We start from the raw sequence: 25,519 nt of genomic DNA, 5'->3' as shown, positions 1-25,519 counted from the left end.
TTGAAATTTTATATGTCTTCAATCAGATTTTATGTCAAAATTATTTTTAGAAGCAGATTCTGAGAAAAAGTCTACACTTCGAGCAAGACAAATTGCGTATCACTTTAAAATACAAAGGAGCATGGAGACAATTCAATGGATATCAGATTTTCAGAAAAGTCATAACTTAAAAGGAGACTTCAGTGCCATTCATAAATTTCAGGTGGTTTATATAAAAAAGGACAAACAGCTAGAAAAGTACTCGTGTAAAATGGGGGGTTAGGAGTATGCTCAATGAAATTTGAGAAGATAAGTTATGGCATCATTATATGACAGAGGTGCTATAATTTTGACCAATTTTATCAAGAACACATTACTGCCCACTATTTTTTCACTATTGGGCTTTTCAACTCATAGGGGGCATTTTAAAAATCACTGGTTGGCGCTCCAGAAGGATGTGTACCAATAAGAAGGTAACTAATTTTGTTCGACTACTTTAAATCAAGTTTTGTAAAGGGATGGAAGCCTATGGGCAGGGGGTATATTCACTTGGCTAACACAGACAGTCCCCGAACTCGTAATAGAACTAAAGTTAGGAAAATCAGAATAAAATGATGGCCTAATCTCAATCTGGTACACATACTAAGTGAGTACCCACAAATCCCACTAGTCTACCCATTGTGAAGAATTATGGTCTGAAATGAACCTGACGCATAGTAAATAAGTTTAGTCTTAAAATTAACTATAAGCCTCCCAATTGATGATATTTTTGCACTTGCATATTCGATAACTACCTTTTAGTATTGTTTAAAACATTTTATGATAGTGGGAAATTGTTATCTCGATATACCAGCAGCATCAAGTAGTACTCAAATTGCCGAATATTCTGACATGCACACTGCCTATAACCATATTTTTTTTATAACATAGTCATATGATGGTAACACATTTATCACCCACACTTTTAGAATTAAATGAATATAAAAGTGACTGATATGAAACTTAATTTGTATGTTATATCATCAGATATCACTGATCTTTTCCATATCGCATGCCAACAGTCAATCATGCTCATACATCATAAAGTATCATACCTCCCTGTCATTGACAATGTAGAAACTTAGGTAATTCCAATGTCTGATTAATCAAGATAAAGTACAAGTAATTTTACTCTGTTGAATCAAGCTTTCCTGTTGAATTCTCCAACAATATATATACCGTAAATGAATTTATATGACATATTTATATGACATATTTCTTGGTAAGGCAGTAAATCAATTCATATTTGTGAATCCAGCACCAATGACACTTCGATTAGGAATATTCAAACTTTCACTTAGCCAAATGAATTCCACTCTTTAAAACAGGCAAAACAAAACATAAACTTATATTTTACTGCTATAGGCAAAGTATATGTTTATCAAAGTTATAATAAGCTACTGATTTTTTTATGAAGCGTGTAATTTATAATCACAGTTCGGTTTTCATAGCAAAAATTGCCCATCTCATGTAATTTTAAATACGACCCTAAGTATGATAAATTGAAGAGGAAAGTATATGTTAGTAAAACATTTATTGGACTAAAAAGCTTTAGGTACCGTCAATCACAAAAACTTAATTTATAAGTTGTGGCTCCTTAGGTGTAGCAAATCAACTACTCACTATTAATTTGATTAATAGTACGCAACAAGTTTGAACGGGTACATATTGTTCTGCTGCCTTTTTTGTGACCCACAGGGTCCCACTGGGTTTTTGTTTGGGACCTACACTGTTTTTGATGATCAATAATCTTGCTGCGGAATTGCTACAAAACTTCTAGGTAGTGATGCCTATGCTGATATCTCTGGATAAATACAAACCTTAATGGTTTTAAAATTTACATTCTGGGCTTCATTCTTGAAAATGTTTATTTCTAAATTTCTTGGCATCTATATAAATAAAGTATGCACTTGGGTATTCAAATCCCCAGCATAACTGTTAAATCATTTGAAGAGTTAAATTGAAGTACTGTGTTAAGCTTGAGTTTTGTTAAACAAGACTTTATTGAATCACATTGGTATGATGCAAAACTGGGCCATTTGTGCTCTTGCTAATGCTAACATGGTCCGATTTAGATTCCCACTACTATACAATGCAAATATTTAAAATAGCATATATATATAAAATTTAGGTACTGCAAATTACATACTTATTATTAATTACTACGTGCCTCCTATTCCTATGTTGTAATTGCACTCATTCGGGTTTGATATTAGGAAGCTAGACTAAAATATAATACAAATAATATCATTTCTGGTTGATTCTTTCTTTCTCATTTTCAAATTTTTCGCATTTTTCAACTTTACAATATTTCATGCACAACAAAAGGGAAATATCTGAATCTGATCTTCTGAAAATAGCCAGTGTGAAGTGTAATTTACATTAGTAGATGTAATGAAATGTACAAAAGTATATATGACTGGACATGTCTACTTTTTATCATAAAATATTCAATTGCAGTGTTAGTACCTGTTGATTTTATGAGTAATAGCGATCTAATCCAAGCTTTACTAGTTTTGTACTTTCTACAAACTTGATTGGTTGGCAATCAAAATTGCCTCTACTAAAATATTTCAAATCGGTGTGATTATTCTTGGTCATATGGCTTGAAATTTCAAACTTTTGTTTGTTTGTATGTATAACAAACTAATTGGTATTGATGTATTTACAATATTGCTTTAGGGAACCTTCCAGGATGGATCAGTTGAAGACTTTGAAAAGCTGCGTGCTGTCATAGAAATTAACAAAAAACAGTTGGATGTACTGAAAGCTTTCAGTAAACAAGCAGAATTAATTAAATGGCTGCAGACGAAAATGACTGGTAATATGGCAGTCATTAAATCAAATTCTGTACCTTATGTCTTTAATATTTTGTCATTATTAAAATATTTTTTTCATAAAATTCAGATGAATCTGATGTTAGAGGTCTCTGTATGGTTGCTATGGAGTCAATGAGACATGAACCTATGTATGCTGCCAAATGGTTGTTTCTCTCTGATGGTGTTGCAGGATTTGAAAAATTGATATTTCATCTCGATAAATTGTCTGGATTAAAAAGCTTGCTTAGAAGATGCAAAACCGTTTGGACAAATGTTGAATCTGATGGTGTTCTACTGAGTAAATGGGTAAAAATGGTTTTGTTTTTCAATTTGTATATTTTTTGTTGTAATCGTTACTTCTGCTCATTTCGCAGTTATTTTCATCAGTATGTCACATAGGCCTAATATACTCTGTCACATTGTGCTGCCCTAATGTCATTGCTGATTAACCTGCATAGATTCAATATTAGGATTTTTATGAGTACTTCTTTGGTTCAAAAAAAGGTAAAGAAAGTTTCTCATCAAATAATTATGTTACTCCATTGTCATTCTTCATCTCTTGAGATAAATACATTTATCCCATAGTAATAATTCTATATCCCAATAATATTTTACTGTGATAGAATTTAGTATGTACAAATTAGTGTCACTTTCATCTTTCAACCAATAGGCAGACTCAGGTAAAGACATTGAATGGTACAAGGCAAATGAACAATGGTATGGCTCGGAGGAAAAAGCTGTGTTGTGTTATGCTCAAGAAGTAAACAATTATGGTGTTTATACAATTGGTAATCTACAAAAAACAAATTCCAACTTTGCAACATTGAAAGAAAGCATCAAACTTGATTTATCAGGTCCATCCGAAACAAATGGAGACGGTAAAATAATAATATATTCCTTTCTCATTTTTGAACAGATTTAAATAATGATATTGAAACTTCAAGAATTTTAGTTTGTTTCAATCAACTGTATGAAAACCACATATTCACTGCCAATTTTTTCAGAAATTCATTGAGGTAGAAAATAACTACCATCTACATACTAATTTTTGTCCTATCAGGTCTGAAGTGTAATTTATTTAGTGCATTCAGAATTTCCAATAAGATCATCTAAAACCTTTTTATTATTGAAGTTTGTGAATATTGATAAACTCATTTTATTATCTCTAATGCTGTTTTTGCTTTTTTATGACAGGTAATGATGAAATTAATGCTATTCGGATGAAGGCTTTTGAAAATAGTAAGAATGATTGCAATAAAAATAAAATATTATAAATAATGATTAATTTTTATTTTTCCCTCTTAAGCAGTTTAATTCTTAGAATTAAATATATCTGCTTGAAATTCTGAAAACATTAATGTATATCATATTTTCAACTTGTGCACGCTTGAAGAAACATCTAGAAATCAATCTCTGTGATATCAATGATGTAAACTTCAAACCACTACATGTTTGTTATTGTTTGAATTCATATAGGACTTCTTGTTTTTATAACCAGCTGGAATGTTCAGTTTACTTTTTGTTCCATTTTATTTTGATGATTTAATTGCTCTGTCGTTTGGTGTCAAACAACATGTGGCTTGTTGGTTGTTCAATAAGTATTTTATCCTGATATATTTTAGTATATAACCATCCATTATGTGATTTAAACCCTAAACTAATCTTGTGGGATATGTATTGAAGTGATAAAAAGAAGATAAACTTGACCTTAAAATTTTAGATGTGGATATTGATTACTTGCATGAGGTTGAATCTAAATTGATGTTAATATCTGAAGATGGAACTGAGGGTCAAAAAGATGTCCTACAGTTTCAAGAACTCTTGAATGCAACAGAAAATCTTGCGCAGGCTTATGTGGATTTGGTCAATGCAGGATTCATGCTATTTACTGATTGGAATGCTATTATTAGGTAAAGACAATGTTTTGCTATCAAATTTTTATTCCCTCCTCATAGATAATATAAAATGTTGCAGTTGTAATGTGATAGGCTCTCATTCAGTATGAGTGGAATAACCATTCATACACAATATATAACGTGCATTTGATTATCAACAATTAACTTACTATTCTGTATATTAATGCAATTGTTATAGTTGCTAAATTTCCTTACTGCTAATCATGAAAGCTGTTTTAAAAACCCCAAGTAAACTAATTTTGATATTTTGTTTTCAGTTCGAAGTCATCAAAGGATATGGATATGATGACAGAACACACACTAGTTTTGAATATAACATTTAAAAAAGGAGTCCAAAAACTTGTTAAAACGGCCAGCATACAAGACATTAAATTTTTGGCTGATATTTTAAAGAATATATTGAAAAGGTTTTAACTATTTATTTTAATTTTTTCAATTAAGAAACCATAGGTACTTTGTCACATAGCTTTGCTTATCTATTTTTCTGTTTAATGATATACTATCACCAATTACAGGGTGATTTATGATCATCATTTTTTGTATGGAAAAATGCAGTAATCTTGTCTATTTGGGTTGACTTTGAGAATTGTGTATCCTTTCATTGCATTGGACTGTTAAAAACTCATTTTCAACCAACTGTTAGGTAAACCCCCCATAATAATCTAATACAAAATTTGAAGACTATTTTGAATCTATACTGGGTTTTTAGTAGTGCAATGCCATGGTGCATGTAATGCATACACAATTCGAAATTATGTGTACTAGTACTTGAATGGTTGCTTCCGCCTTACAGAATTTTGATTATTTAAAATATGAACCATCAATTCAATTAGCTCTCCACTTTTTTATATTTGCATTCGTTGTTTCAGATGGGATGATCAGGTAAAATTGATGAGATTGAAACATTATTATTTGAATGATTTTAGTATTCAGCAAATAAAATATTTGTGTCAACAACTTGGAAAAATGAGACAATGTGGGTTGGAAGATCGGGTGAGTGAGCAAAATGAATCTGAGCATGCCTGGCCCTGATTTTGAATATAAATCTTATCACTGCACTGAATAAAACAGTAGGAATATGTTCTTTGAAATGTATCTATCCCCTTCCAGGTTGTTCCTTTTACAATAGGGCAGTGGTTCCCAACCTGAGGGTCGCGGCGTGTTTCTAGGGGGGTCGAGAAGGTCTTGCAAAACAGTAGAAAATATACAAGACTTTAGGTTAAATATTGTCAATAAAACGCGATTTCCACTAACTGTCGTGAGATCCCAGAATGTCGCTTCCTGCTTGAAAACCAAGCAAGCGACGCGAGATGTTTATGGCATGTTAACCATCGTGACGTCACACAAACTCGTCTGCATTTTCGCGCGCCACGATGCGGAATACACGCGGGCTTCGAAGCAATGCAGTGGAACGCCAATATTTCAATACCATGGGGTTTACTGCAGGATAAGCTTGTAGTCTATGTTGTTTCATCGTGCAGATTATCATACATCAGTACTACATACTGCAGTATCGTTATAATTCCGTTATTTTATTTACCATGGCGAAGAAGCGACAATAAAAAAATAACGTTAAGAAATATGAAAGCGGCTTTTCAGCTCTTCTTCATATAAAAACAAAGGCACGAAATCGAATGAAAGTCGAGGATGATTGAGATTAGCTTTGTCAAAAACTAAACCACGAATTACGTAGTTGGCTACACGGTTTCAAAGCCAGCCGTCACATTCAGTAAAACTGCAGGTTGATGAAAAATTAAATTACACAATATTCACTTTGCCAAGTGTAGTTTCAAGTATTTTCTGGCGTCTGAAGCTTCCGCAAAACCATGGCGGGATTTCCAAACCATGGCAGCTATGGCCAAACCCATTTAGCTGCCACAGACCAATGGCAAGATGCCGTTCCTGCGGCAGCAAATTGAATACCAAAAGCGGGTCAAATTTTGCTGCCGTAATCACGGCATGTCGGCTTTAATGGCAGGTCTGCCTCTGATGGTAATAAATATTGGAACATGAATGCAGTTTTGATGGATTTGGGGTTAGGTTTCATGTTTAAGTAGATAATTCCGCACGATAAACTAAAATATGGTACAGTACACGATTTAGTGAATAGACCGGCAATAGCACCATAACCACGACAAGAGCTACCATGAAGTAAGAACTGCGCCTCCACTTTGCCGCTTATTTTAGTGATAAGTATATAGATAAGTATATAAAGTGAGCCAGGTTGTCGCGAGGTATGTGTAAACCACCAAAGGGGGTCGCGAGCCAAAAAGGGTTGGGAACAACTGCAATAGGGGATAAGACTTGTGCCTGCGTCCATGATGATCAAACTTTAAAATTTTGGCTTCATTGTGGCGTTATACTGTACACAAAGTTTTATCTATAGAACAAAAGTTTTAAGTAGTTTGAGACAATGACTTTCAATATTAAATAATTTCATTCCGACTTCATTCAACAACATCAACATTTTTAATCACTTTTCTAACCTGTTTATTGTTTTAACATTATTTCAAATAATTGGGATGCAATATTGTAACTAAAACTGTGTCCAAAAATTTATTTAGATCACAGTGTTTCTTTCAATGAAAATTTATATATCATAATAGATTGCCATACTAGAACTACCTATTAATTGCTTCAAATTGATGGAGTATATTATGGTGTCTAAAATATGTTGCGTCCCACTTGGCCCATGTGCTTCACTTGTTCCATGTGTCCAATTTGTCACACATGTCCCACTTGTCTCATGTGTCCCACTTGTTTCAAATGTTCTACTTGTTTCGAATATATTGTTATTATTGAAACACTTTCATTCCAAAGCAAAAAAATGTTTATCTGGAGAAATTTTGCTAAGCGAGGATTTTTGTTTGTGTTCAATTTTATCAAAAATCCTGCTTTGACCTTAAGTGTACGCTTTATTCACTTTTGATTCTGGATATTGCCCAACAACCACAGGAAATGGTTACAAAGACTCCGCTATATGGATTGAAATAGACGATATAAATATAATGTACAGGTAGTCGTAGATGCTGCGCTTCCGTTGATTTGTTGAGATGTAAATTTAAAACCTAGCAATGATAAGAAATTATTATTTTATTATCGTAACCAATACAATGAAACCTATCTGTTAAAGCTATATAAATTAAATGTTTTGTTTTTGCAAATTTGTAGCTGCACGTTTTTTATCTGCTTTTGCAGTTACATGAGTTGTAATTTCTAACGTAGAAATGTTAGGTACGCATTGATATCTCAGCCGAGTTTTTATCGGGTGACACACACGTCATTGATAAGTATGTAGGTTGGAATAATGTACCGATAGATTATTTTAAACCAGGCGTCAGCAATCAACGGGCCAGTTTTAATCTATATTTATTTGGCAACCATTCTACAAAAACACAATATTTAAATATTTTTCAACTAGATTTTTCTATTATTATTGTTGTAATCTTGAATCGATATAAAATTGAAATTTATGATATGCACCAGTGTGCCTAAATATTGATGTCCTCTGACCAAGACAATAGAATACTATTATTAAAAATGTCTGATCTGGACAAATCTCAAATGTGTAGATAACAAAAGTCTTCGATGATATTGATAGAAATGTGTATGAGAGAATAGGTTTTGACCGAAAGCACTTCAAAAGGAACAATATAATAAAAAGTGGGATACATGGAACATGTGGGACATCTGGGACAAGTGGGATCCAACATTTTTGAGACAACCAGTATATGACATTAATTTAGCTGCGTTTTGAGTACTGAGTATCCAAAAAAAGTTTGTCAGAGAGATGGTAATAAGGGTATTTAAGTTTGTCCCAAAATTTTTGTGACAAATGTGTATTTCTTAGACCTATGTGATGTTGTCTGATCTACAACGTCATGAAATGACTGGTATTATTGGAGAATCTTTAAATGAGGCAATGAAAGTTGATGATGCCAACGAGGAAACTAACAATACTGAGTTAGTGAATGATGAATCAGGTGGGTATCAGCATTCAGCACAGTAACAATTATGACTTTTTACAAACATCTTTTTGCTATATATTTTTTGAGCAAGTTGAAAAAAAAATTTGATTGAAAAAAAGCTAAAAGTCAAAATGTCAAATGCCAAAAGCTACTAAAAACAGCATGAATTATGACTGAAGCGTAGCTGCTAGCAAATATGGGTTTACAGTACACAAAACTCAATCTATTCAAATCTGTTCTGATCAATACTTAAAAAATGAGCAAATGAGAGATCGAGCCCACAAGTATTTTTTTTGAAAATTTTTTTTAGAATATCTACACATTAATTCTGAATACTTCGTCGGTAGCTCCAGACCTTCAGTTATTTCAGTAATTGTTTTTTGCCCTACTTAAAATTGCCCTGTTAAAATATATTTATTCAACGAAAATCAATCTGAATAAGTTCACAGAGAAAAGTTTTGGCTATACGTATATGAAATTGTTACTAGTTGAACTCTTGTTTTTCTGCGTCAATTTATTCACATTGATATTTAATAAAAATAATTTAGAGGACAATGTAACAAAGGAAGTTTTCGAAAACCGAGAAAAGCGCAAAGCTGTACGATTTCTTGTGATTAGTGAAAATGTCCCTGAAACACTTGCCAAAGCGGCTGTGCAAGAAGAAGGATTTGCTGATTTGAATGCTTGTTCTAATTGGATGTTACTTCATGAATATGATGAGAATATAATTTTTGAACTCAGTCAAGCTTTTGATCAAACTTCAGGTAGATTTTAGTTTAAAAATGGACTGGTGCCAATAATTTTCAGTCAAAACTCAATGATGAGGCCAACAATACTACAGTAATTTTGAAACTGGTAAATTGTTTAAATTGGTGGAATACTTTGGAAACTTCTCTTTATTGAGTTGTATTATCAGATATGTCTTTTATTTATTTTGCTTTAAATATGAAAAATCTATATCTGAAAAAATAGAAAGTAATTGAATATCTCTACAATAATATTTTTAGGTTTTGTATATAATCAGAATGATATAAAAGAAGATCGATCCATACTCCAAAGTAGATCTGCCAAAACTTTTGAAGGTATAATTGCAAAGCTTCAAGAAAGTGAACAGCAGGAGAATGATATTCTGGTTTCGATCAAAACCATTTGCATTGGATATTTGAACTGCACTATGGTACTGATATGATATTTGTATTTAGAGTTTTATACACAATCGTAATAATTCTTTTCTTTAGGAAATCCAGAATAAGTTTATTGGTCTTATATTTAGATTCAATTTGTTATCTTTGATGCAAAAAGTTGGTAAAGCTGAATGAAATTATCTATATAACCATATTTCATTTTTGTAACTAGTTTCATGTTGAATAAGGTTGCTTTTTTCACGATCACAGTCCACACATATGAAACAATGAATTTGTTACACTTGACATAGACTTTCTTAATTCAAAACATGTAACTTCAAAGAAGCAAGCAGAGTATTTATGGAATAATACTATACTTTTCTCTCATAAATAAAAATTCATACAACAGAAGGGAATAATTGTTTACAAACTACTGTCTTGCATTCCAAATAACTATACTAAAATTATTTTAAATATTGATTGATAAATTCCAATTGTGAAGTACTGTGAACTGAAATCTCAACGTTTTTTAGTTTTTTTTGAGTCTTTGAATCAGATTTATTTACTTTTAGACATTAACGTTGAAAGACTATCTAAGTGTCAGTCATCTCGGAAAATTTCTCACTATTTTACATAGTAAGATGGATGCACTACAGGGCCAAGCAGGCATTACTATAAGGAATGCACATTCTACTTTAATAAAAGGATCTCCAAACTTTTTATTATGTCAAGAACAGGAAGTCATTCCGCTACTGATATCATTGTATGCAACTGACGAAAATGATCCCAAGTTACCAACTTTCCCTGAAGTATTGTTATGTTCTGAAGAAACAACTGTAGATGAAGTTGAAAGATTCATGCTTCGGGCAATGACTATAATTCCTTCAGAAGGTAGGAAATGTATTCTTCGCCTATAAATAATATTTTTATATTGACTTTTTTATGATTTATTGATTTATATGTAAGACTCAATAGTTATTGAACAAAGTTATAATTATAAAATTGGCGTAGTCATACGATATTGCCCAGACCCATTGGAGTGTTTCATTCTGCCCACTTGTGCAATTATAGTTTTTATGCCTAAAAATTTTTCTGTTGAAACAATTGATGCTATAAATTGAAATTCCGATGACAATATCAATAACAGATCGTTGACTAAAGCAAATACCGTAATTCCTCTCTTATTATAAGCACCTATATATAATGTGCACAATCATCAATATGAATTACAGTATTTACGGCATTCAAAAACCCTAGCTCCTGATATATCAGCATTTGAGCCTGCACATTTTTTCGTGCGTTTGTGAATGCTCCAACACATGTTCTTACCTTTTGTCTAGTACAGCGATTTTCAAAGGGGCAATATTGCCCCAAGGGGAGCAAAAGAGATAGGACACAGGGTGGCAGGGAGCAATTGCGCATTCCCGGTGAGAAAATATAAGTTAAAATCACCGATTGTTTTCTTCAACATGACATGGGTGTTTATGCCGTGAAGATTGGAATTATGCCAGTGAACTATATGAACTTGGACTTTTGATCGCAAACTATAGCATAGTTCAGCGGTTCCCAAATATTTCGTCTTTTCACTGTTAGTTTAGAGTTTTAATGCTTTTACTTTATTGTAATGAATCATTTCAGAATAGTAATACTTTCATTTATTGTAACTCGGCGCTATGGCAATTTTTGTTGTAAATTACTGAATGAATATGATGAGGCAATTTCAATGATTGTATCTGCCATGGACTGAATAGTTTGCGCAACAACGAAAACATCATCACCGAAAAAGTCAAATGGCGTAATCGCGATGACTGTTTCCTCGTGAAATGTACCGAAAATATAGTAGTATAGCAAAGTAGAACTGTTGATTCTTCATTTCTAACATCATATTTGGTGAAAAAGTGTCCAAATCAAATCGAAGAATGATGATGAGGATGAATTGAGATTTCACCCCCATGAAAACGTCTTCAAATTTAAAAAACCTTGTTAAAATTCATCCATCTTAATAAAAATATCATGTACTATGCTCATGATATTTCTTGATTGATTTGCATTAAATTTGTTTGTAACTTGATGTTTTGTTGTAGTTATTTTTTTGGTGGATGCTAACATACAAAGTATAGTATGGGAGCGGTCGTACAAAGAAAGTTTGAGAATCAACGGGCGCTTGACTGATAGACTGGTGTTTTGTGAAGCACATTGACTTGACAAACCTACCTGTCATCAAATCGAAATCAAAGGTTACAGTAATCTTTTGTAACCGACGGGAATGGTGAATTATTTACTCTATTGATATCATACAACCTTTGAATTTATCAAATAACATGATGACCTCATTATGTTACATTGTGTTTTCTTTAGTTATTATAAATCTTAGCTTAGCTGCTGAGCTTCTTTTTCTATCAACTTTCTCTGTGCATCTGCCGTATTTGTCACCCTCATTGTGGTTAGTTATTTGCAAATGAACCGTTTTTGATCATATTGAGTTTTTATCATCCGGCCCAGTAATCGAGTCTATTATTCGCATCCGGCCCAATCAGAAAAATATTTGCCCAACCCTGGCATAAAGCATATATACATGGAGTCCGTGAACAGTTTTGCAAGGCATAAAAGATGTTTCATTAATAAAGCAACTTACTTTTCTACCATTATTTTATTCGAAACTTTCGGTTACATTTACCCTGTTTTTCTATGACTATAGGAAGTTAAATCAGAAAGTTCTCCATGTTGAAAAATTCAAATGCTTTTAAAACTATGTTTTAATAAACATAACACAATGAGATTCAGTTCTTCTATACTGCACTTTAGATCAAAATCTGCCCTGGGCTAAAATGTACCTATTTGTTTAATCTGTTAGCGACAGTATTGAATCAACTTTTATTTCAACCTTTTTTGTATTTTTTTTAGTTTATAAAAGCTGTTAGACTTGGTGCATTTCTCTATCAACTACAAATTTTTTTAGAAAGATATTTGACCTTCATAATATAAAATATCATTTTTATATAAGAATAAATTTGAAAATGTAATTTTGTGTTATATTTTGCAGCGGATCCACTCTTTTGTCTTGCTTGCGCACATAAACTGGATTTGAATGTTTCAAAAGCTCTTGAAGCTATGTATGGTTTCTTAATTCATGCTGGCCAGTATGTGAGAAAAAAATTCCAGCTTGTCATAATATCGAGTGATCCTCAACATTACATTACAGCTCTCTTTGATAAGGTGAAGAATGATTTTATACCAATACCATGTTAAACAAATTGCTTTAATTTTGTAGATATAGAGTGAACGAAACAATTTCTGATGTTTTTTATGTAAAATATAATCTTTGTTTTATGATATTTGCAATTAGTAGCCAAATTGCCAAAATCACTTTTTGCCTATGTATTCAAAGTCCTATTTCTAATAAAAAAAAAAATTTTGCAATTAATAGCCAAAATCATTTTTTGCCTATGTATTCAAAGTCCTGTTTCCAATAAAAAAAAAATTATTTTTTATTTTTGTTATTAGTATACTGTAATTTTTCATGGTTCAAGCTCCATTTACGTTTTTGCCATAATTCAGGAAGCTCTGTGTGTTGTTTTTTCCTGTATTAGTCACATACGAGTTAAAGATATATTTTTCCAGCAAAGGTAAAAAAAATTATAGCTTTTTTCTGTTAATTCAGTTCCAAATTGAAAAAATTCCTTCATTTGAAGAAAAGATACTCTCTGAATATGTATCTTCAAATATGTCTAATGACACTTCTGCAAATGGTCGTTATGCTCAAGTTGTCCAATCTATAAGATCTGGTGTTGGTAAGTTTATAGTTAAAATATTGCTTTCTTTAGCACTATCTGTGCCATGGTCAAGTTTTTGATTTTTACCATTGAGTGTCATGTTTAAAACAAGAGAGCTTCTCTCTTATTTATTCCCTCTCGTATTTCCTTTTTCATTCGGAGAAGGGGTGAACCTAGTGATATCATCAGTTTTCGGTCACTTAGATCTATCAAGCATTGGTGAATTATTTAATGCAAACTAGGTCATCAGTCAAACATAACTGTTTAATTAACGCATGCAAAAGTACCACCTGTTTTAGCGATATTATTTGGTAGATTGCAACCTTCAACTGAGACTTATAATTTGATGACAACCAAACGCAATATAAATAACAATAGTAATATATAAATAACGTAGTAAAGAATGCATACTTATTGTACTACAAGGCGCAACGGCCATTAACTGACACCACTACATACAAATACGTATTGGTAAATAAACAGAAACGTTTAACCATTTGCTGCCGATGGTCTCATATGAGCATTCATATGCTTAGCTGTCAAATTCTGATCCTGAAAGTGTCAATAGCGACTGTTAATACCGGAATTAATTACATTTGTTGCATTTTGAATGTTTATTCAAATTCTTGGTAACTATGTCAATTATCACACTGATCGTGGTATTGCTTTGCTAGAAAAACAACAAGAAAACGGTAATTCTAAAGGTTATTAGTTCGAGTTAGCGTTCAATCATTCTCTAGACACAGAAAAACTCATATTCAAGTTTGTTATTTCACACATTTTGGGTATTAGGTCGTAGAGTTGAAATTTCATAGGTGAAGTGCTAGGCGCGGCGGTGTGGCTCATTGTGCTAAGCGTTAGGAATACGTTCACCACCGCACCTCTAATTACTCTGCGTGGGTTCGCATGATCGAATCCCATGCGAGATGGTTATGTGCGAAAAGATTGTTGGACTCCTCGCCACTGTAGGGTGGTTTATGTAAATGCTGGTCGGTTACGGCTTCCTTCATGCTTTCGAAACAAATAACTAACTAATCCCATACCTGACATGGGATGGTAACCAGACGAGAGGCCGGGGTTCGCCATATGGTTAAACCATCTAATTGGCTTTCCTCTCCCCCCGGGATAAATATGTAAATCCTTATCCTTGTGCCATCTTGCTATTCAGAGTTGTGTTCTGCCCATTCGATTTCTTACTGCGACATAATTGAAGCACACAAATGCAAAAATGAAATACAACCAATTGCAATGAAACTATTCGTGTTTATCTTTGATATATTTAGCAATCACACATTAGCTATATTTAAACGTAGTATGCCGCTGATAGAAAATTATCTAATCTTTGTAGGCCGGGTGTGACACAGCATGTGGGTTAATTCCGTCTGTCCACTTGGTACGAATTATGCGGTTTATGGTGCATTTACAAATTGACCATGTTTGATAAGTTGATTTCCCGCATCCTTTAATCAATTTACCGGAGAAAATTAAAACCAGGCGAGATGGCAACAGTCATTCTCAATATAATTTTGCCATTGATCTGCGGTTAATATGTACTCTGGCCATACTAGATAAATAAAAGATACTAGATAAAATAATACTAGATAAAATTCATTGACTATTTCATGCCTTTGTATATATATTTCTATGGCATGGATAGTGTTAATAATTATGGCAAAGCGATTTTGGTGACTTCATTAGACTTCGAGTGAATGCCCATATTTGATTTCAACAAATTTATAAAGAGCACTGGACTTTCTTTCGCACTTGGTGGACATATTTCATTTCTCGGGCTCTTCACTCCTACCTTTTGGCTCTTATTTGTAGAGTTTGATTTGAAAATTTTGTTGTTACTTTTTAAATTGTATTACTTGTTTTTAAGGTAAATCACTCTATGTGAAAAAAATCTTTGAAAATGTTGAAAAAAACACGTCGACCACAACTATTCGTCTTCTGGAGAGGCATATCAATATTGAAAAAGTTATTAAAAGACTCTACATGGATATTCAACACAATGAACAGAATCAATTGATACATTTTGATCTAACGCCAGCTGTGAGTAAATTTCTATTTGAATAAAGGAGAATTACCAGATACATTTTAAACAGTTTGTTGTTTTGTCTGTTTTGGCAAGTTTATATTAATTATATAAACATGGTGATAAATCAGTGCTCTTCAACAGGGGTTTCGCGGAACCCTAGGGTTATGCAATACATGCAGTGGTGTTCCGTGAGTTTATAGGGTTCCTTAGGGGTTCCGCGTTTTTTTTCTTTTCAGGGAAAATCATTTCTTGCTTTAGCATGTTGATGCAATACAATATAAATTCTTAGACCACCGTGTCTCATTCAAACTCCAAGTAGGCCAGTTCATTATACGTGAGGTTTAGTCACAGTGCAGTTAATAGACAAAACAAAAATATTTTCGTTGTTGTGTCACTTTGGTCATTGTTATGCAACTAACAAGAACGCTATTGTTGCACCATAGTTACATTATGTTCAAAGTATGTAGATATTGCTCGAGACTAGAGAGAGTAGGTATGTACTACAAACTAGAGTTGTTGTTCAGCTTTTGTTGGACTATAGTGAAAATAGCCTAGTGTGAAACCCAACTTTTCAATATTTAGTCAATACAGATGAAGCAAAATAGTATATTTTCTTTTGTGAGGCGCAACAATAATAACGGTGAAGGTCAGGACGGCAATGAGCAAAGTAGTTCAAATGCAAAAAGAGGCACTTGCTCCTCCTCCGAAGCAAAACAAATGTAATTCAATTGCCAGAGTTAGAAAATGGGATGAAACATATTTGAAATATGGCTTCTTTTTGCCCGATGACCAGATTCTGAATGCAGCTCCACAGCCCGTATGTCTAATTTGCAGTAAGAGACTCTCTAATTCGGCACTAGCTCCAGCTAAATTACAAAGACACTTGGAAGCCAGTCATCCTTCGTACATGACAAAGACTTTTTCAAAGGCTATTTCATACTTTAAACATATGAAAAGCGGCGCATGCCAGCAAAAAGATTCTTTCCTAGGAGCAGTGAATACTGATCAAGATTTGTTAGTGACTTCATATTGACTTATATGAACAAATATCTACCTATTTGTGTGAATCAGCATTTTCTGCTTCAACAACTATTAAAAACAAAAGAAGGAGTTGTTTATAGGCGCGGCAGTGTGGCTCAACGGGCTAAGCGTTAGGAATACGCTCGCCACCGCACCTCTAACTACTCTTCGTGGGTTCGCAGGTTCAAATCCCATGCAGGGATGGTTATGTGCGAGAGGATTGCTGGACTCCTCGCCGTCGTTGGGTGGTTCACGTAACCGCTGGTCGGTTACGGCTTCCTCCACCACTAAGTCCATGCTTCCGAAAACAAACAATACAGTAAATCTAATCCCATACCCGACTTGGAATGGTAACCGGACCAGAGGCCGTGGTTCGCCATATGGATAAGCCGTCTTATCGACTTTCCTCTCCCCTGGAATAAATATGTAAATCCTATCCTATAGAGTGTAGACATGAGTATCAGAATTGTATTGAGCGCCGTGGAGCCACGATTCAAGTAGATTTCAAAGAAAATGCAAAAACAACCTAGTCATTGAATTCCACGCTTGGAACCTTCTTTCTGTTTGTTGTTGAAGTAGGAATATTTGAATTACAAATATTTCGTGTTACGAGTATTTTGTGTTGTTTTTTCATTTTGTTAATTGGGGTTCCATAAAAAACGAAAAATTATATCAGGGGTTCCACAATAACAAAAAAGTTGAAGAACACTGTGATAAATCAATGATATATTGTGTTTTAATATTATTTTTCTATATTTTTTCAACAGGTTGAAATTGGAATTGAAAAGTTCATGTTTGATCTTCTTATCTTGGGTATGATTACTGATTCTACAGGAAAGGTATGGAGGTGTCGACAAGAGCACTCATATTACATTGAAATGAAAAAGCGTCCATCCTGTGCTGTAAGTTCATTATTGATAATAAGTATATACGAATGAATTAATTTTGGTTGGTTATTGTTATAGCATATCATTTTTATGCTAGGTTGGCTATTCTCATACACTGGAACTTCTTCCAAGCATTGAGTGCATTTCACCTGTGCAGGTTATTAAGAACCTTGCAAATGATATTTCTGACAATAAAGTTATAGTGGATATTGAAGAGCTCAATTCAGATATTTTCCAAAGGCCTTATTATTATCTACAACGTCATGAGAAAAATGAAGATATTACCGAAAATTACGCTCCAAACTCAGAATCACTAAATCAGTCAGGTTATGGAAAATGTGTTGAAGTACTATTACGACATTGTGGAATGAATAATCCTTCATGGGGACAAATGAAACACTTTGTTAGCTTTCTCAACACCCAACTTGTCAGTTGTGAAGAATCTGTCTTTTGTCAAATGATGGAACATGAATTAAAAGGTCTGAAAAACTTAGCTGTGAAATTTATGATAAGGATGTCTCAAGATTTTGCCACACCTTCTCTTTATATATCTGACGAAAGTGCCAACGATGGAGAGGACCAGGATATATTTGAAGCTCATCAACTACGTAGAAAATGGGAAGAATATGAGCATCCCTATGTGTTTTTCAATGACGACAGGGTTTCTATGAGTTTCATTAATGTCAACATTGATAAATATGGCAATTTACTTGATAAAAACCAACAATTGGTGCAGGAAGGAATAACTACCCCAGACCTTGTTGCTGGACTTGGTGCACAAGGTATTGAACTTGGACACAACTTTCACAAACTTTCAAGGACAGAAATGATCAAGAAACTATGTTTAATAATGGGAGTTAATAATCCAGATTCTAAAACTGTTTTTGATCCTGACCCTTCGTATGAGTTGACAACTGATAATGTTCTCAAAATGATCGCTATATATATGAGATTCAGATGTAAAATTCCTGTGATCATCATGGGAGAAACTGGATGTGGAAAAACTAGAATGATTGAATTCATGAACAGTTTAATGATGGGAAAGAAAAAGGAAGGAAATCAAATGCAGACCTTGAAAATACATGGGGGAATTGGAGTTGAGGATATTCATAAAAGTGTCAACGAGGCTCTGAATAATACAACCATGGTACCAAACAAAATGAAAATCTTATTTTATGATGAAGCAAATACAACTATAGCAATTTATGCTATCAAAGAAGTCATGTGTGACTTGACCATTGATGGAAAATCATTTGAAGAATCAAATATACAGATTGTAGCAGCATGTAACCCATACAAGCAATTATCACCTGAAGCTATTAAAAAGTTGGAATCATCAGGGCTTGGTTATCGTGTTTCTTCGAAAGATTCGAATAAATGTGTTGGAAATATTGCCATGCGTACACTAGTGTATAAAGTTGTTGCTCTCCCTCCCAGCATACAACCATTTGTTTGGGACTTTGGACAATTATCTAATGAGACAGAGCAGATTTATATTGAAAAAATGACAGATAAGCTAAGCTCGGAACTTGCGATAACCATTGAAGATAAAGCTACAATTAATTTGGTTCTCTCGAGAGCTCAAGCTTATATGAAGAAACAGGAAGATGAATGCAGGTGGGAAAACTAAAATTGATCAAACGAAACAGTCTAAAAATGCATTTATCATGTTTTCATTTTTAATATGTTTTTTTTAGATATGTAAGTCTTCGAGATGTTGAAAGAACACTAAAACTCTACAAGTGGTTTTTCAAGAACAAAGAAATTTATCCCAAGATTCAAGACATCTTGAAAAAGAGAAGAAAAAACAGACAGCCAGATTCTCAAACAATCGATATTTCAGATAGTTTACGTTCTCTTCTTTATGCTATTGACATCACATATCATGTATCTTTAGAAAAAAGACAAAACTTCAGGATGGAATTGTCTCATGTATTGGAACAAATAAATATCCATTTATCACCTTTTGAAATCAAGGAGGAATTCGTTTCTTGTCAAACACTATTTCATCGTAATTTGAAAAGTATGGAAAATGTGGCCTGGAATGAAGCTCTGTGTGAAAATGTGTATCTCATGACAATCTGTGCTGATGCCAAGCTTCCTTTATATCTAGTCGGAAAACCTGGTAGTTCTAAATCACTATCGAAAACAATTGTGGAAGCGAATATGAAAGGTTCATCATCTACTTCAAGTCTTTGTAGGAGTTTAAAGAAGGTACTAGACATTGAATAAATTAAGGAATTCACTTTTGGTATTTATATTTGATTGCAATATATTATTATTCAGATGGAATTTTTGATTTTTCAATGCAGCGCTCTAACTGAAGCAAGCGGAATAGAAAAAGTTTTTTCTTGTGCGGCAGAGCGCCAAAAGAATAAAGATTTAAGTAAATTTGGTACACTTGTGGTCCTTGATGAAATAGGTCTCGCTGAAGACTCTCCAAATATGCCTCTTAAGGTGAGTGTATGCTTTTTATTTTCGAAAAATCTGTTTTGCATTGTTTTTAATAAATGATTTCATCCTGCCTAGATCCTGCATCCATTGTTGGAATGTGGAAGTGCAAGTAGTGGAACACTTACTGAATTCGATGAGGATAAAAAAGTTGCTTTTATTGGAATATCAAACTGGGCTTTGGATCCTGCGAAAATGAACAGAGGAATCTTTGTTTCAAGAAATGTACCTAGTGAAGATGATCTTTCTCGTACTGCTGAAGGCATTTTTGAAGGAAGTCAAAACAAAGCAAATGAATATCATTCAGTCTTGGAAAAATTGACCAAGACATATCTTGATATTTATCAACATCAGAATATCCTGTATTTTGGTTTGCGTGATTATTATAGTCTTATAAAAATGCTTTGCAAGATGTCAAAAGAAGATCGCATGTTAAATAATCAAGATTTTGCTTACATGCTTTTAAGAAATTTTAGTGGAGGAGATTGTGCACATTTGCAAAATTTGAAAGATGCTGCTTTGAAACATTTTTCACTGAAAGAAGATTTTGTATCTGCCGTCAGTTTGAAAAGTTTGATTGCTGACAATCTTCAAAGTTTTCATACTCGTTTTCTTTTGCTCTTGACATCGGATCATTCTTCTGTCAATCTATTACACCACATTATGCCAGATTTTAATACCTCTGTAAAAGTGCTGTTTGGATCTAGTTTTCCAGGAGATAACTCATACACCTGGTTTTGCAGAATTATAAATCGCATTAAAGCGTGTATGGAAACTGGGCTAACAGTTGTACTTTTGAATATGTCCAAAATCCATGAAGCACTCTATGATGTCTTGAATCAGCAGTATGTGAAATTTGGTGGACGAAACTATGTAGCCATTGGGGTTGGGTCTCACAGAGTTTGGAGTCGCATACATGATAATTTCAGAATCATCATAGTTGAAAAGAAGGAAATAGTGAGAGACAGATATCCTATAGCACTAATCAATCGCCTGGAAAAACATCACTTGTTATGTATGAGCTTATTGAGCGAAAAGCAGTGTGCCTTGTCTAAAAATCTTCAAAAATGGTGCCAAACATTTTCCACAATAAACAAATTCACTTCGGCTGATGCATTTGTGGGATTTCATTCAGACACAACCAGTTCAGTAATTTTGGCTCATGATGAGATGGAAGAAACTAACATTTTCAAAAAAGTCATGTTGAATGTTGCGACAGCAGACTCTGTTTTTAGACTTTCCAAAACAAGATTGAGTATTACTGAAAAAAAAGAACTACTCCAGATTTATATGGAAACGCAAACACATGACTGTTTGTTTAATCTGTTGCAGAATACAATGAACAATGGCCCGGCAAAAATTCAAGTTTTTGAAATTGTATCTTTCTCTAATATTCTGACTGGAGAAGACAGAAAAAAACTGGAAACCAAACTTGATCTAGTGGATAATAGTATAATGTTGCTGTCATTGCAACAGTTTAAAGTTCAAGAAGAATACACAAAAAAGCTGAATGATTTTTTTGTAAGATGCATGAAAAATTCAAAAGATACAACAAAACAAAATGTTGCAATCTTACTAATTCAAATTTCAAAAGCTCATAAATATGGAAAACTTGTAGAATGTGCAAAACATCATTTCATGAACAACGTCACTCAAATTTCTGAAGACAGCCTTCGGGTTAAAAAGGTTTTAATTGGGTTCCTTCTGTCAACAGAGCGAGGCATTGATCAGAAATTCAATGATGACAATACCCTGATACTTCAACATACAAACAAATACAAAGCAGTATACGTTGATGAACTGCGCCATTCAGAAAATAATACAAATACCACACTTATCAGCAGTGTGTATAAGAAGAGTATTGGTAATATTTTGTTAGATGGCAAAAATATGCTTTGTACTGAAAGCAATGACGGTCGGTCCCATATAATTTGTCTTTTGCAGGATTGCATATGTGAGTCAATGTCACATCTGACAAGTCAGGAAAATGGTAATGGAAGAGAGCTGCAGTGTATTGAAATACTTCAACAACTTTTTATTGGTCAGTCATTAGAAAATATTAGAAAAGCATTCTTACAAATTCTATTTGAAAAGATGATTACATTTGAAAGCCACCACAGCAATGATATTATGGAATGGTTGACCACAGAAGCTTGTTCTGTTGAAAAATTGCAGGAAAGTGGAACGTTTGGAAAGGCAATTCACATTTGCTTGAAGCAACGAGTTGCAAATATGCTAGCGTATGTTATCAGCATTATAGATGAGAACAATAATCTCTCTTTACTTACAAGCAGCAATGAGAATGGTTCAGGATGGAGAACTGAATTGTGGCTACAGCTCTTCAGTATCATAGAAATGAAAATCCCCAGTGCTAAGAATGGTGAATTTGTGGTAAGAACAGCAAAACATTTGACTGATAATTTTGATTGCAAATTTCCTTTCAGCTTTGTTATCAATGAGAAATTGATGCATTTATATAAATCATCCATAAGCTGTGGAAAAGATGAAATTTTTTTCTATAATTTTGTTGAAAGATCAACTGAAAAAGAAATTGTCAAAGTGCTTTCAATGTGGAATTCTGCTAACAAATTCATACAGATGATGGAAACATATGCTTATGATGTAGTCAGATTTTTATTCAGGCATGGTACAAATAGTCAGACTGAACTTGATGGATTGGTGAAAGTTTTGTTTGAAATTTCGAAACAAAAATGGTTGGATTTGAATAGATGTGTGAATGGTATTTCAATAACATTTTTAACTTTCATGCAACTTTCTGAGGAAATGAAGATGATTTCTGATATTTTGAAAATAAGTTCTGACATTGGGAAAAATATTGACCAGTGGCTTACAGAACAGCAAAAAGCATCAGAATTTTTGATACATCAGTTGGCACTTGACGATTTATTGGCTTGGGTAAATAGTAAAGCTGGCAAAATAAATGATGCAGAAAGTTGCATTGAATGGCTAAATCTTATTTCGAATATAAAAAAGACATTCTATTCCATAATCTCATCAACTCATTCTGAAGAAAGAACAAAAGATTTGGAGGGGAAATGGAAGCCTCTTGCATTACTCGATATGCTTTTGATGAATCTATTACCTAATGTCAATGAAATGCAAGAATATACAAACTTTGTTAGTGTTGTTGTAAAACAAGCAATGAGAATGTTTAATGGGGTTCAAAGAATGGGATTTAATAGTATTGAAGTGTTGAAAATAACATCTGTTATTTTGAGAAAATGTTATGAGAATCTGCAGTTGAATTTCATGGTGGACTGGAAGAGCCTTGGATGCATACCATGCGGAAAAATAATACAAGTACCAATCAAAATGCCATGTGGTGAATTCATTTGCAAAGATTGTGCGCAAATAGCTGTTTCACAGGAAATAAAGCTATGTCCTCTTTGTCCGGAAAGTTTACCATCAGATTTCTCCATTCATTCACCTTCTCTAACAAAGGTTCATGAGGATTATTTGAAAAATTTTCAAAAAAAGTGTACAAGTTTTTTCCTGGAATACCTACACAACTTTTGCTTTGAAATTTTACATCCATCTGATCATGAGAAGAAAATAAGGATTTTTGAAGATATATTTGTATCATCTTGTTCTAGAGAACAAAAAGAACTGAAGACAACAGCACTAAATTTTGACATTGAGCTGAAAAGCAGTGTCTTTCAACTTTTGTATAAAATATCACCTGAATTCCTTGAAAAACAATTTGATGAGTTGCTTCAAAATGACAGACTATTGAATGAATCAATACTTTTATCAGCATTGAAAGGTTTTGAAAATATTTTCAGTGATCAGGATTCAGTAAAAAATGATTATGATTGGAGTGAACAATTATTGCGAGAATCCTGGAAGCATTTATCAGAAAATAAAGAAGCAGCAGTGAGTTTTGAAATTATAAAGCATGTTTCTCAACTTCGAATTGCTCTAAACCATCTGGTCAATTGTATCCATGAATATAAATTGAGGAACATCGAAGAAATGACTCCAAAATTGATTTTAACTTTTGCCGATATATCTAATAAATTTGACCCCGTAATTCTAAAGAAATTTTTCACCAAAACTTTTTTGATGATGCGGGGCAAACAACAGTTAAAGAGTTTTTGTGATGATAAACATGGAACAGAAATGATTGTGAAGAATTATTTGCAAGATGTGTTCACTGAAATAATTGATTTTTACATAATCTATGATGCTGATTTTAGCGAAATTATGAAGGATTTGGCAAATTCAAGGCAAAGACAAGAAAATTTTGACAGGTGGTTTCCTCGCAAGGAAAATGTATTGATGCTCAAAAATATTCCAAAGATTTCGGCAATTTTACATAGCGAAAACAGCAAAGCACAAAAATTATTGTTTACAAAATTGCGTCGGCAATGTCCCGCAAGCTCATTCTTAAAGGAATGTAATGTTTTGAATGAACTATCATCTATACCAGGATTGTCAGTCAATCAAGCTAGCAGCATCCAACAGCTTGTGCTTCTTGTAATACACATTGTTGCTTGCAAACCATATCTACTGCAAGAGGAAGCCTTTGCTTTGATTGCTGATCCAGCAAGTACTGCAGATTTATTCTGGCCAGCTATGCCTGAATCGTTACACAATGCTATGGATGGCATACTACTGGATGAAGCACCCTACATGTGTCCAAATGGCCATGTCTATTACATTGGCGAATGCCGAAAACCCTGGATTGTGGCAAAATGTCCAGAATGTAATGTTGAAATAGGAGGCACTTTCCACGTTAAATCACAAGGCAATAAACGAATGGATACTGGTATACAATCTCAATGCGGATATCAGCTTCATTATGATAAAAAAGGAGTGGACAATCCTGGAGATAGAACTACTGAGCAAGGCGCAGCAACATTGCAATTCATATTACACTCTTGCATGCTTTTTGCCATGAATAAGAATCCTGATATTATTTTAAGGTGAGCTTGTTAATCTTTTGAAACATCTTTCTTAAAGAAATTGGTTTATGCATACTTTTATTGAGTATCTTATAATTCTTGTTTTGTATGAGTTTTCAACATTGTAAATTTTGAATGACATCTAATCTCATATTGCTCGATAACATGCTTTTTTTATTTTTATTTATAGAATGATTTGTGGAAGTAATGTTAAGGAAGGTCAGAATTTTTTGATGAACAAATTGATGAGTAATTTGGAGAGTTTATCACAGCATCTAGGTAGAAATGTTGATGATGGAATTTTGGTTCTTCATTTAATTCTAAAAAGAATAATAGATGAAGGAGAAAATCCTAATATGGTGAGTATCATCTACAAATCTGAATTTTTTTATTACATAATATTGTTTTAAAAATAGAATTTCCACATTTTTCCCAGGTAGGGAAGGGTACCTCTACCAATTGTCTGGCTAACAGTCCATATTAAGATGTGCATAATTATCCAGTTATTTATTCCAGATGCATTTGCATGGACTTGATGGTGGTGGTGGAAGTCTTAAGTGAGAGTAGTATAAAAATCCTG

The 25,519-nt window shown here is 33.4% G+C and overlaps 1 protein-coding gene across 1 annotated transcript in view; it reads left to right on the top strand.

Moving 5' to 3' along the window:
• Positions 1–25,519, top strand: part of LOC120347296 (E3 ubiquitin-protein ligase rnf213-alpha-like) — a 37,156-nt gene that overhangs the window by 1,465 nt on the left and 10,172 nt on the right. The window contains exons 2-22 of the mRNA XM_078111623.1: positions 51–202; positions 2,701–2,839; positions 2,926–3,143; positions 3,508–3,715; positions 4,032–4,076; positions 4,558–4,747; positions 5,011–5,160; positions 5,623–5,746; positions 8,604–8,736; positions 9,270–9,485; positions 9,729–9,898; positions 10,418–10,736; positions 12,889–13,061; positions 13,507–13,636; positions 15,498–15,670; positions 17,444–17,578; positions 17,661–19,180; positions 19,261–19,777; positions 19,850–20,020; positions 20,093–24,960; positions 25,130–25,298. Of these exons, the coding sequence (XP_077967749.1) occupies positions 51–202; positions 2,701–2,839; positions 2,926–3,143; positions 3,508–3,715; positions 4,032–4,076; positions 4,558–4,747; positions 5,011–5,160; positions 5,623–5,746; positions 8,604–8,736; positions 9,270–9,485; positions 9,729–9,898; positions 10,418–10,736; positions 12,889–13,061; positions 13,507–13,636; positions 15,498–15,670; positions 17,444–17,578; positions 17,661–19,180; positions 19,261–19,777; positions 19,850–20,020; positions 20,093–24,960; positions 25,130–25,298 (9,920 nt within the window). The remainder of the gene's footprint in view (positions 1–50; positions 203–2,700; positions 2,840–2,925; positions 3,144–3,507; positions 3,716–4,031; positions 4,077–4,557; positions 4,748–5,010; positions 5,161–5,622; positions 5,747–8,603; positions 8,737–9,269; positions 9,486–9,728; positions 9,899–10,417; positions 10,737–12,888; positions 13,062–13,506; positions 13,637–15,497; positions 15,671–17,443; positions 17,579–17,660; positions 19,181–19,260; positions 19,778–19,849; positions 20,021–20,092; positions 24,961–25,129; positions 25,299–25,519) is intronic.

This window comes from Styela clava, chromosome 4, assembly GCF_964204865.1.
Source record: "Styela clava chromosome 4, kaStyClav1.hap1.2, whole genome shotgun sequence".
Taxonomy (NCBI): domain Eukaryota; kingdom Metazoa; phylum Chordata; class Ascidiacea; order Stolidobranchia; family Styelidae; genus Styela; species Styela clava.
Note: the sequence above shows the minus strand (reverse complement) of the source record. Positions and strands in the feature narration are given on the sequence as shown.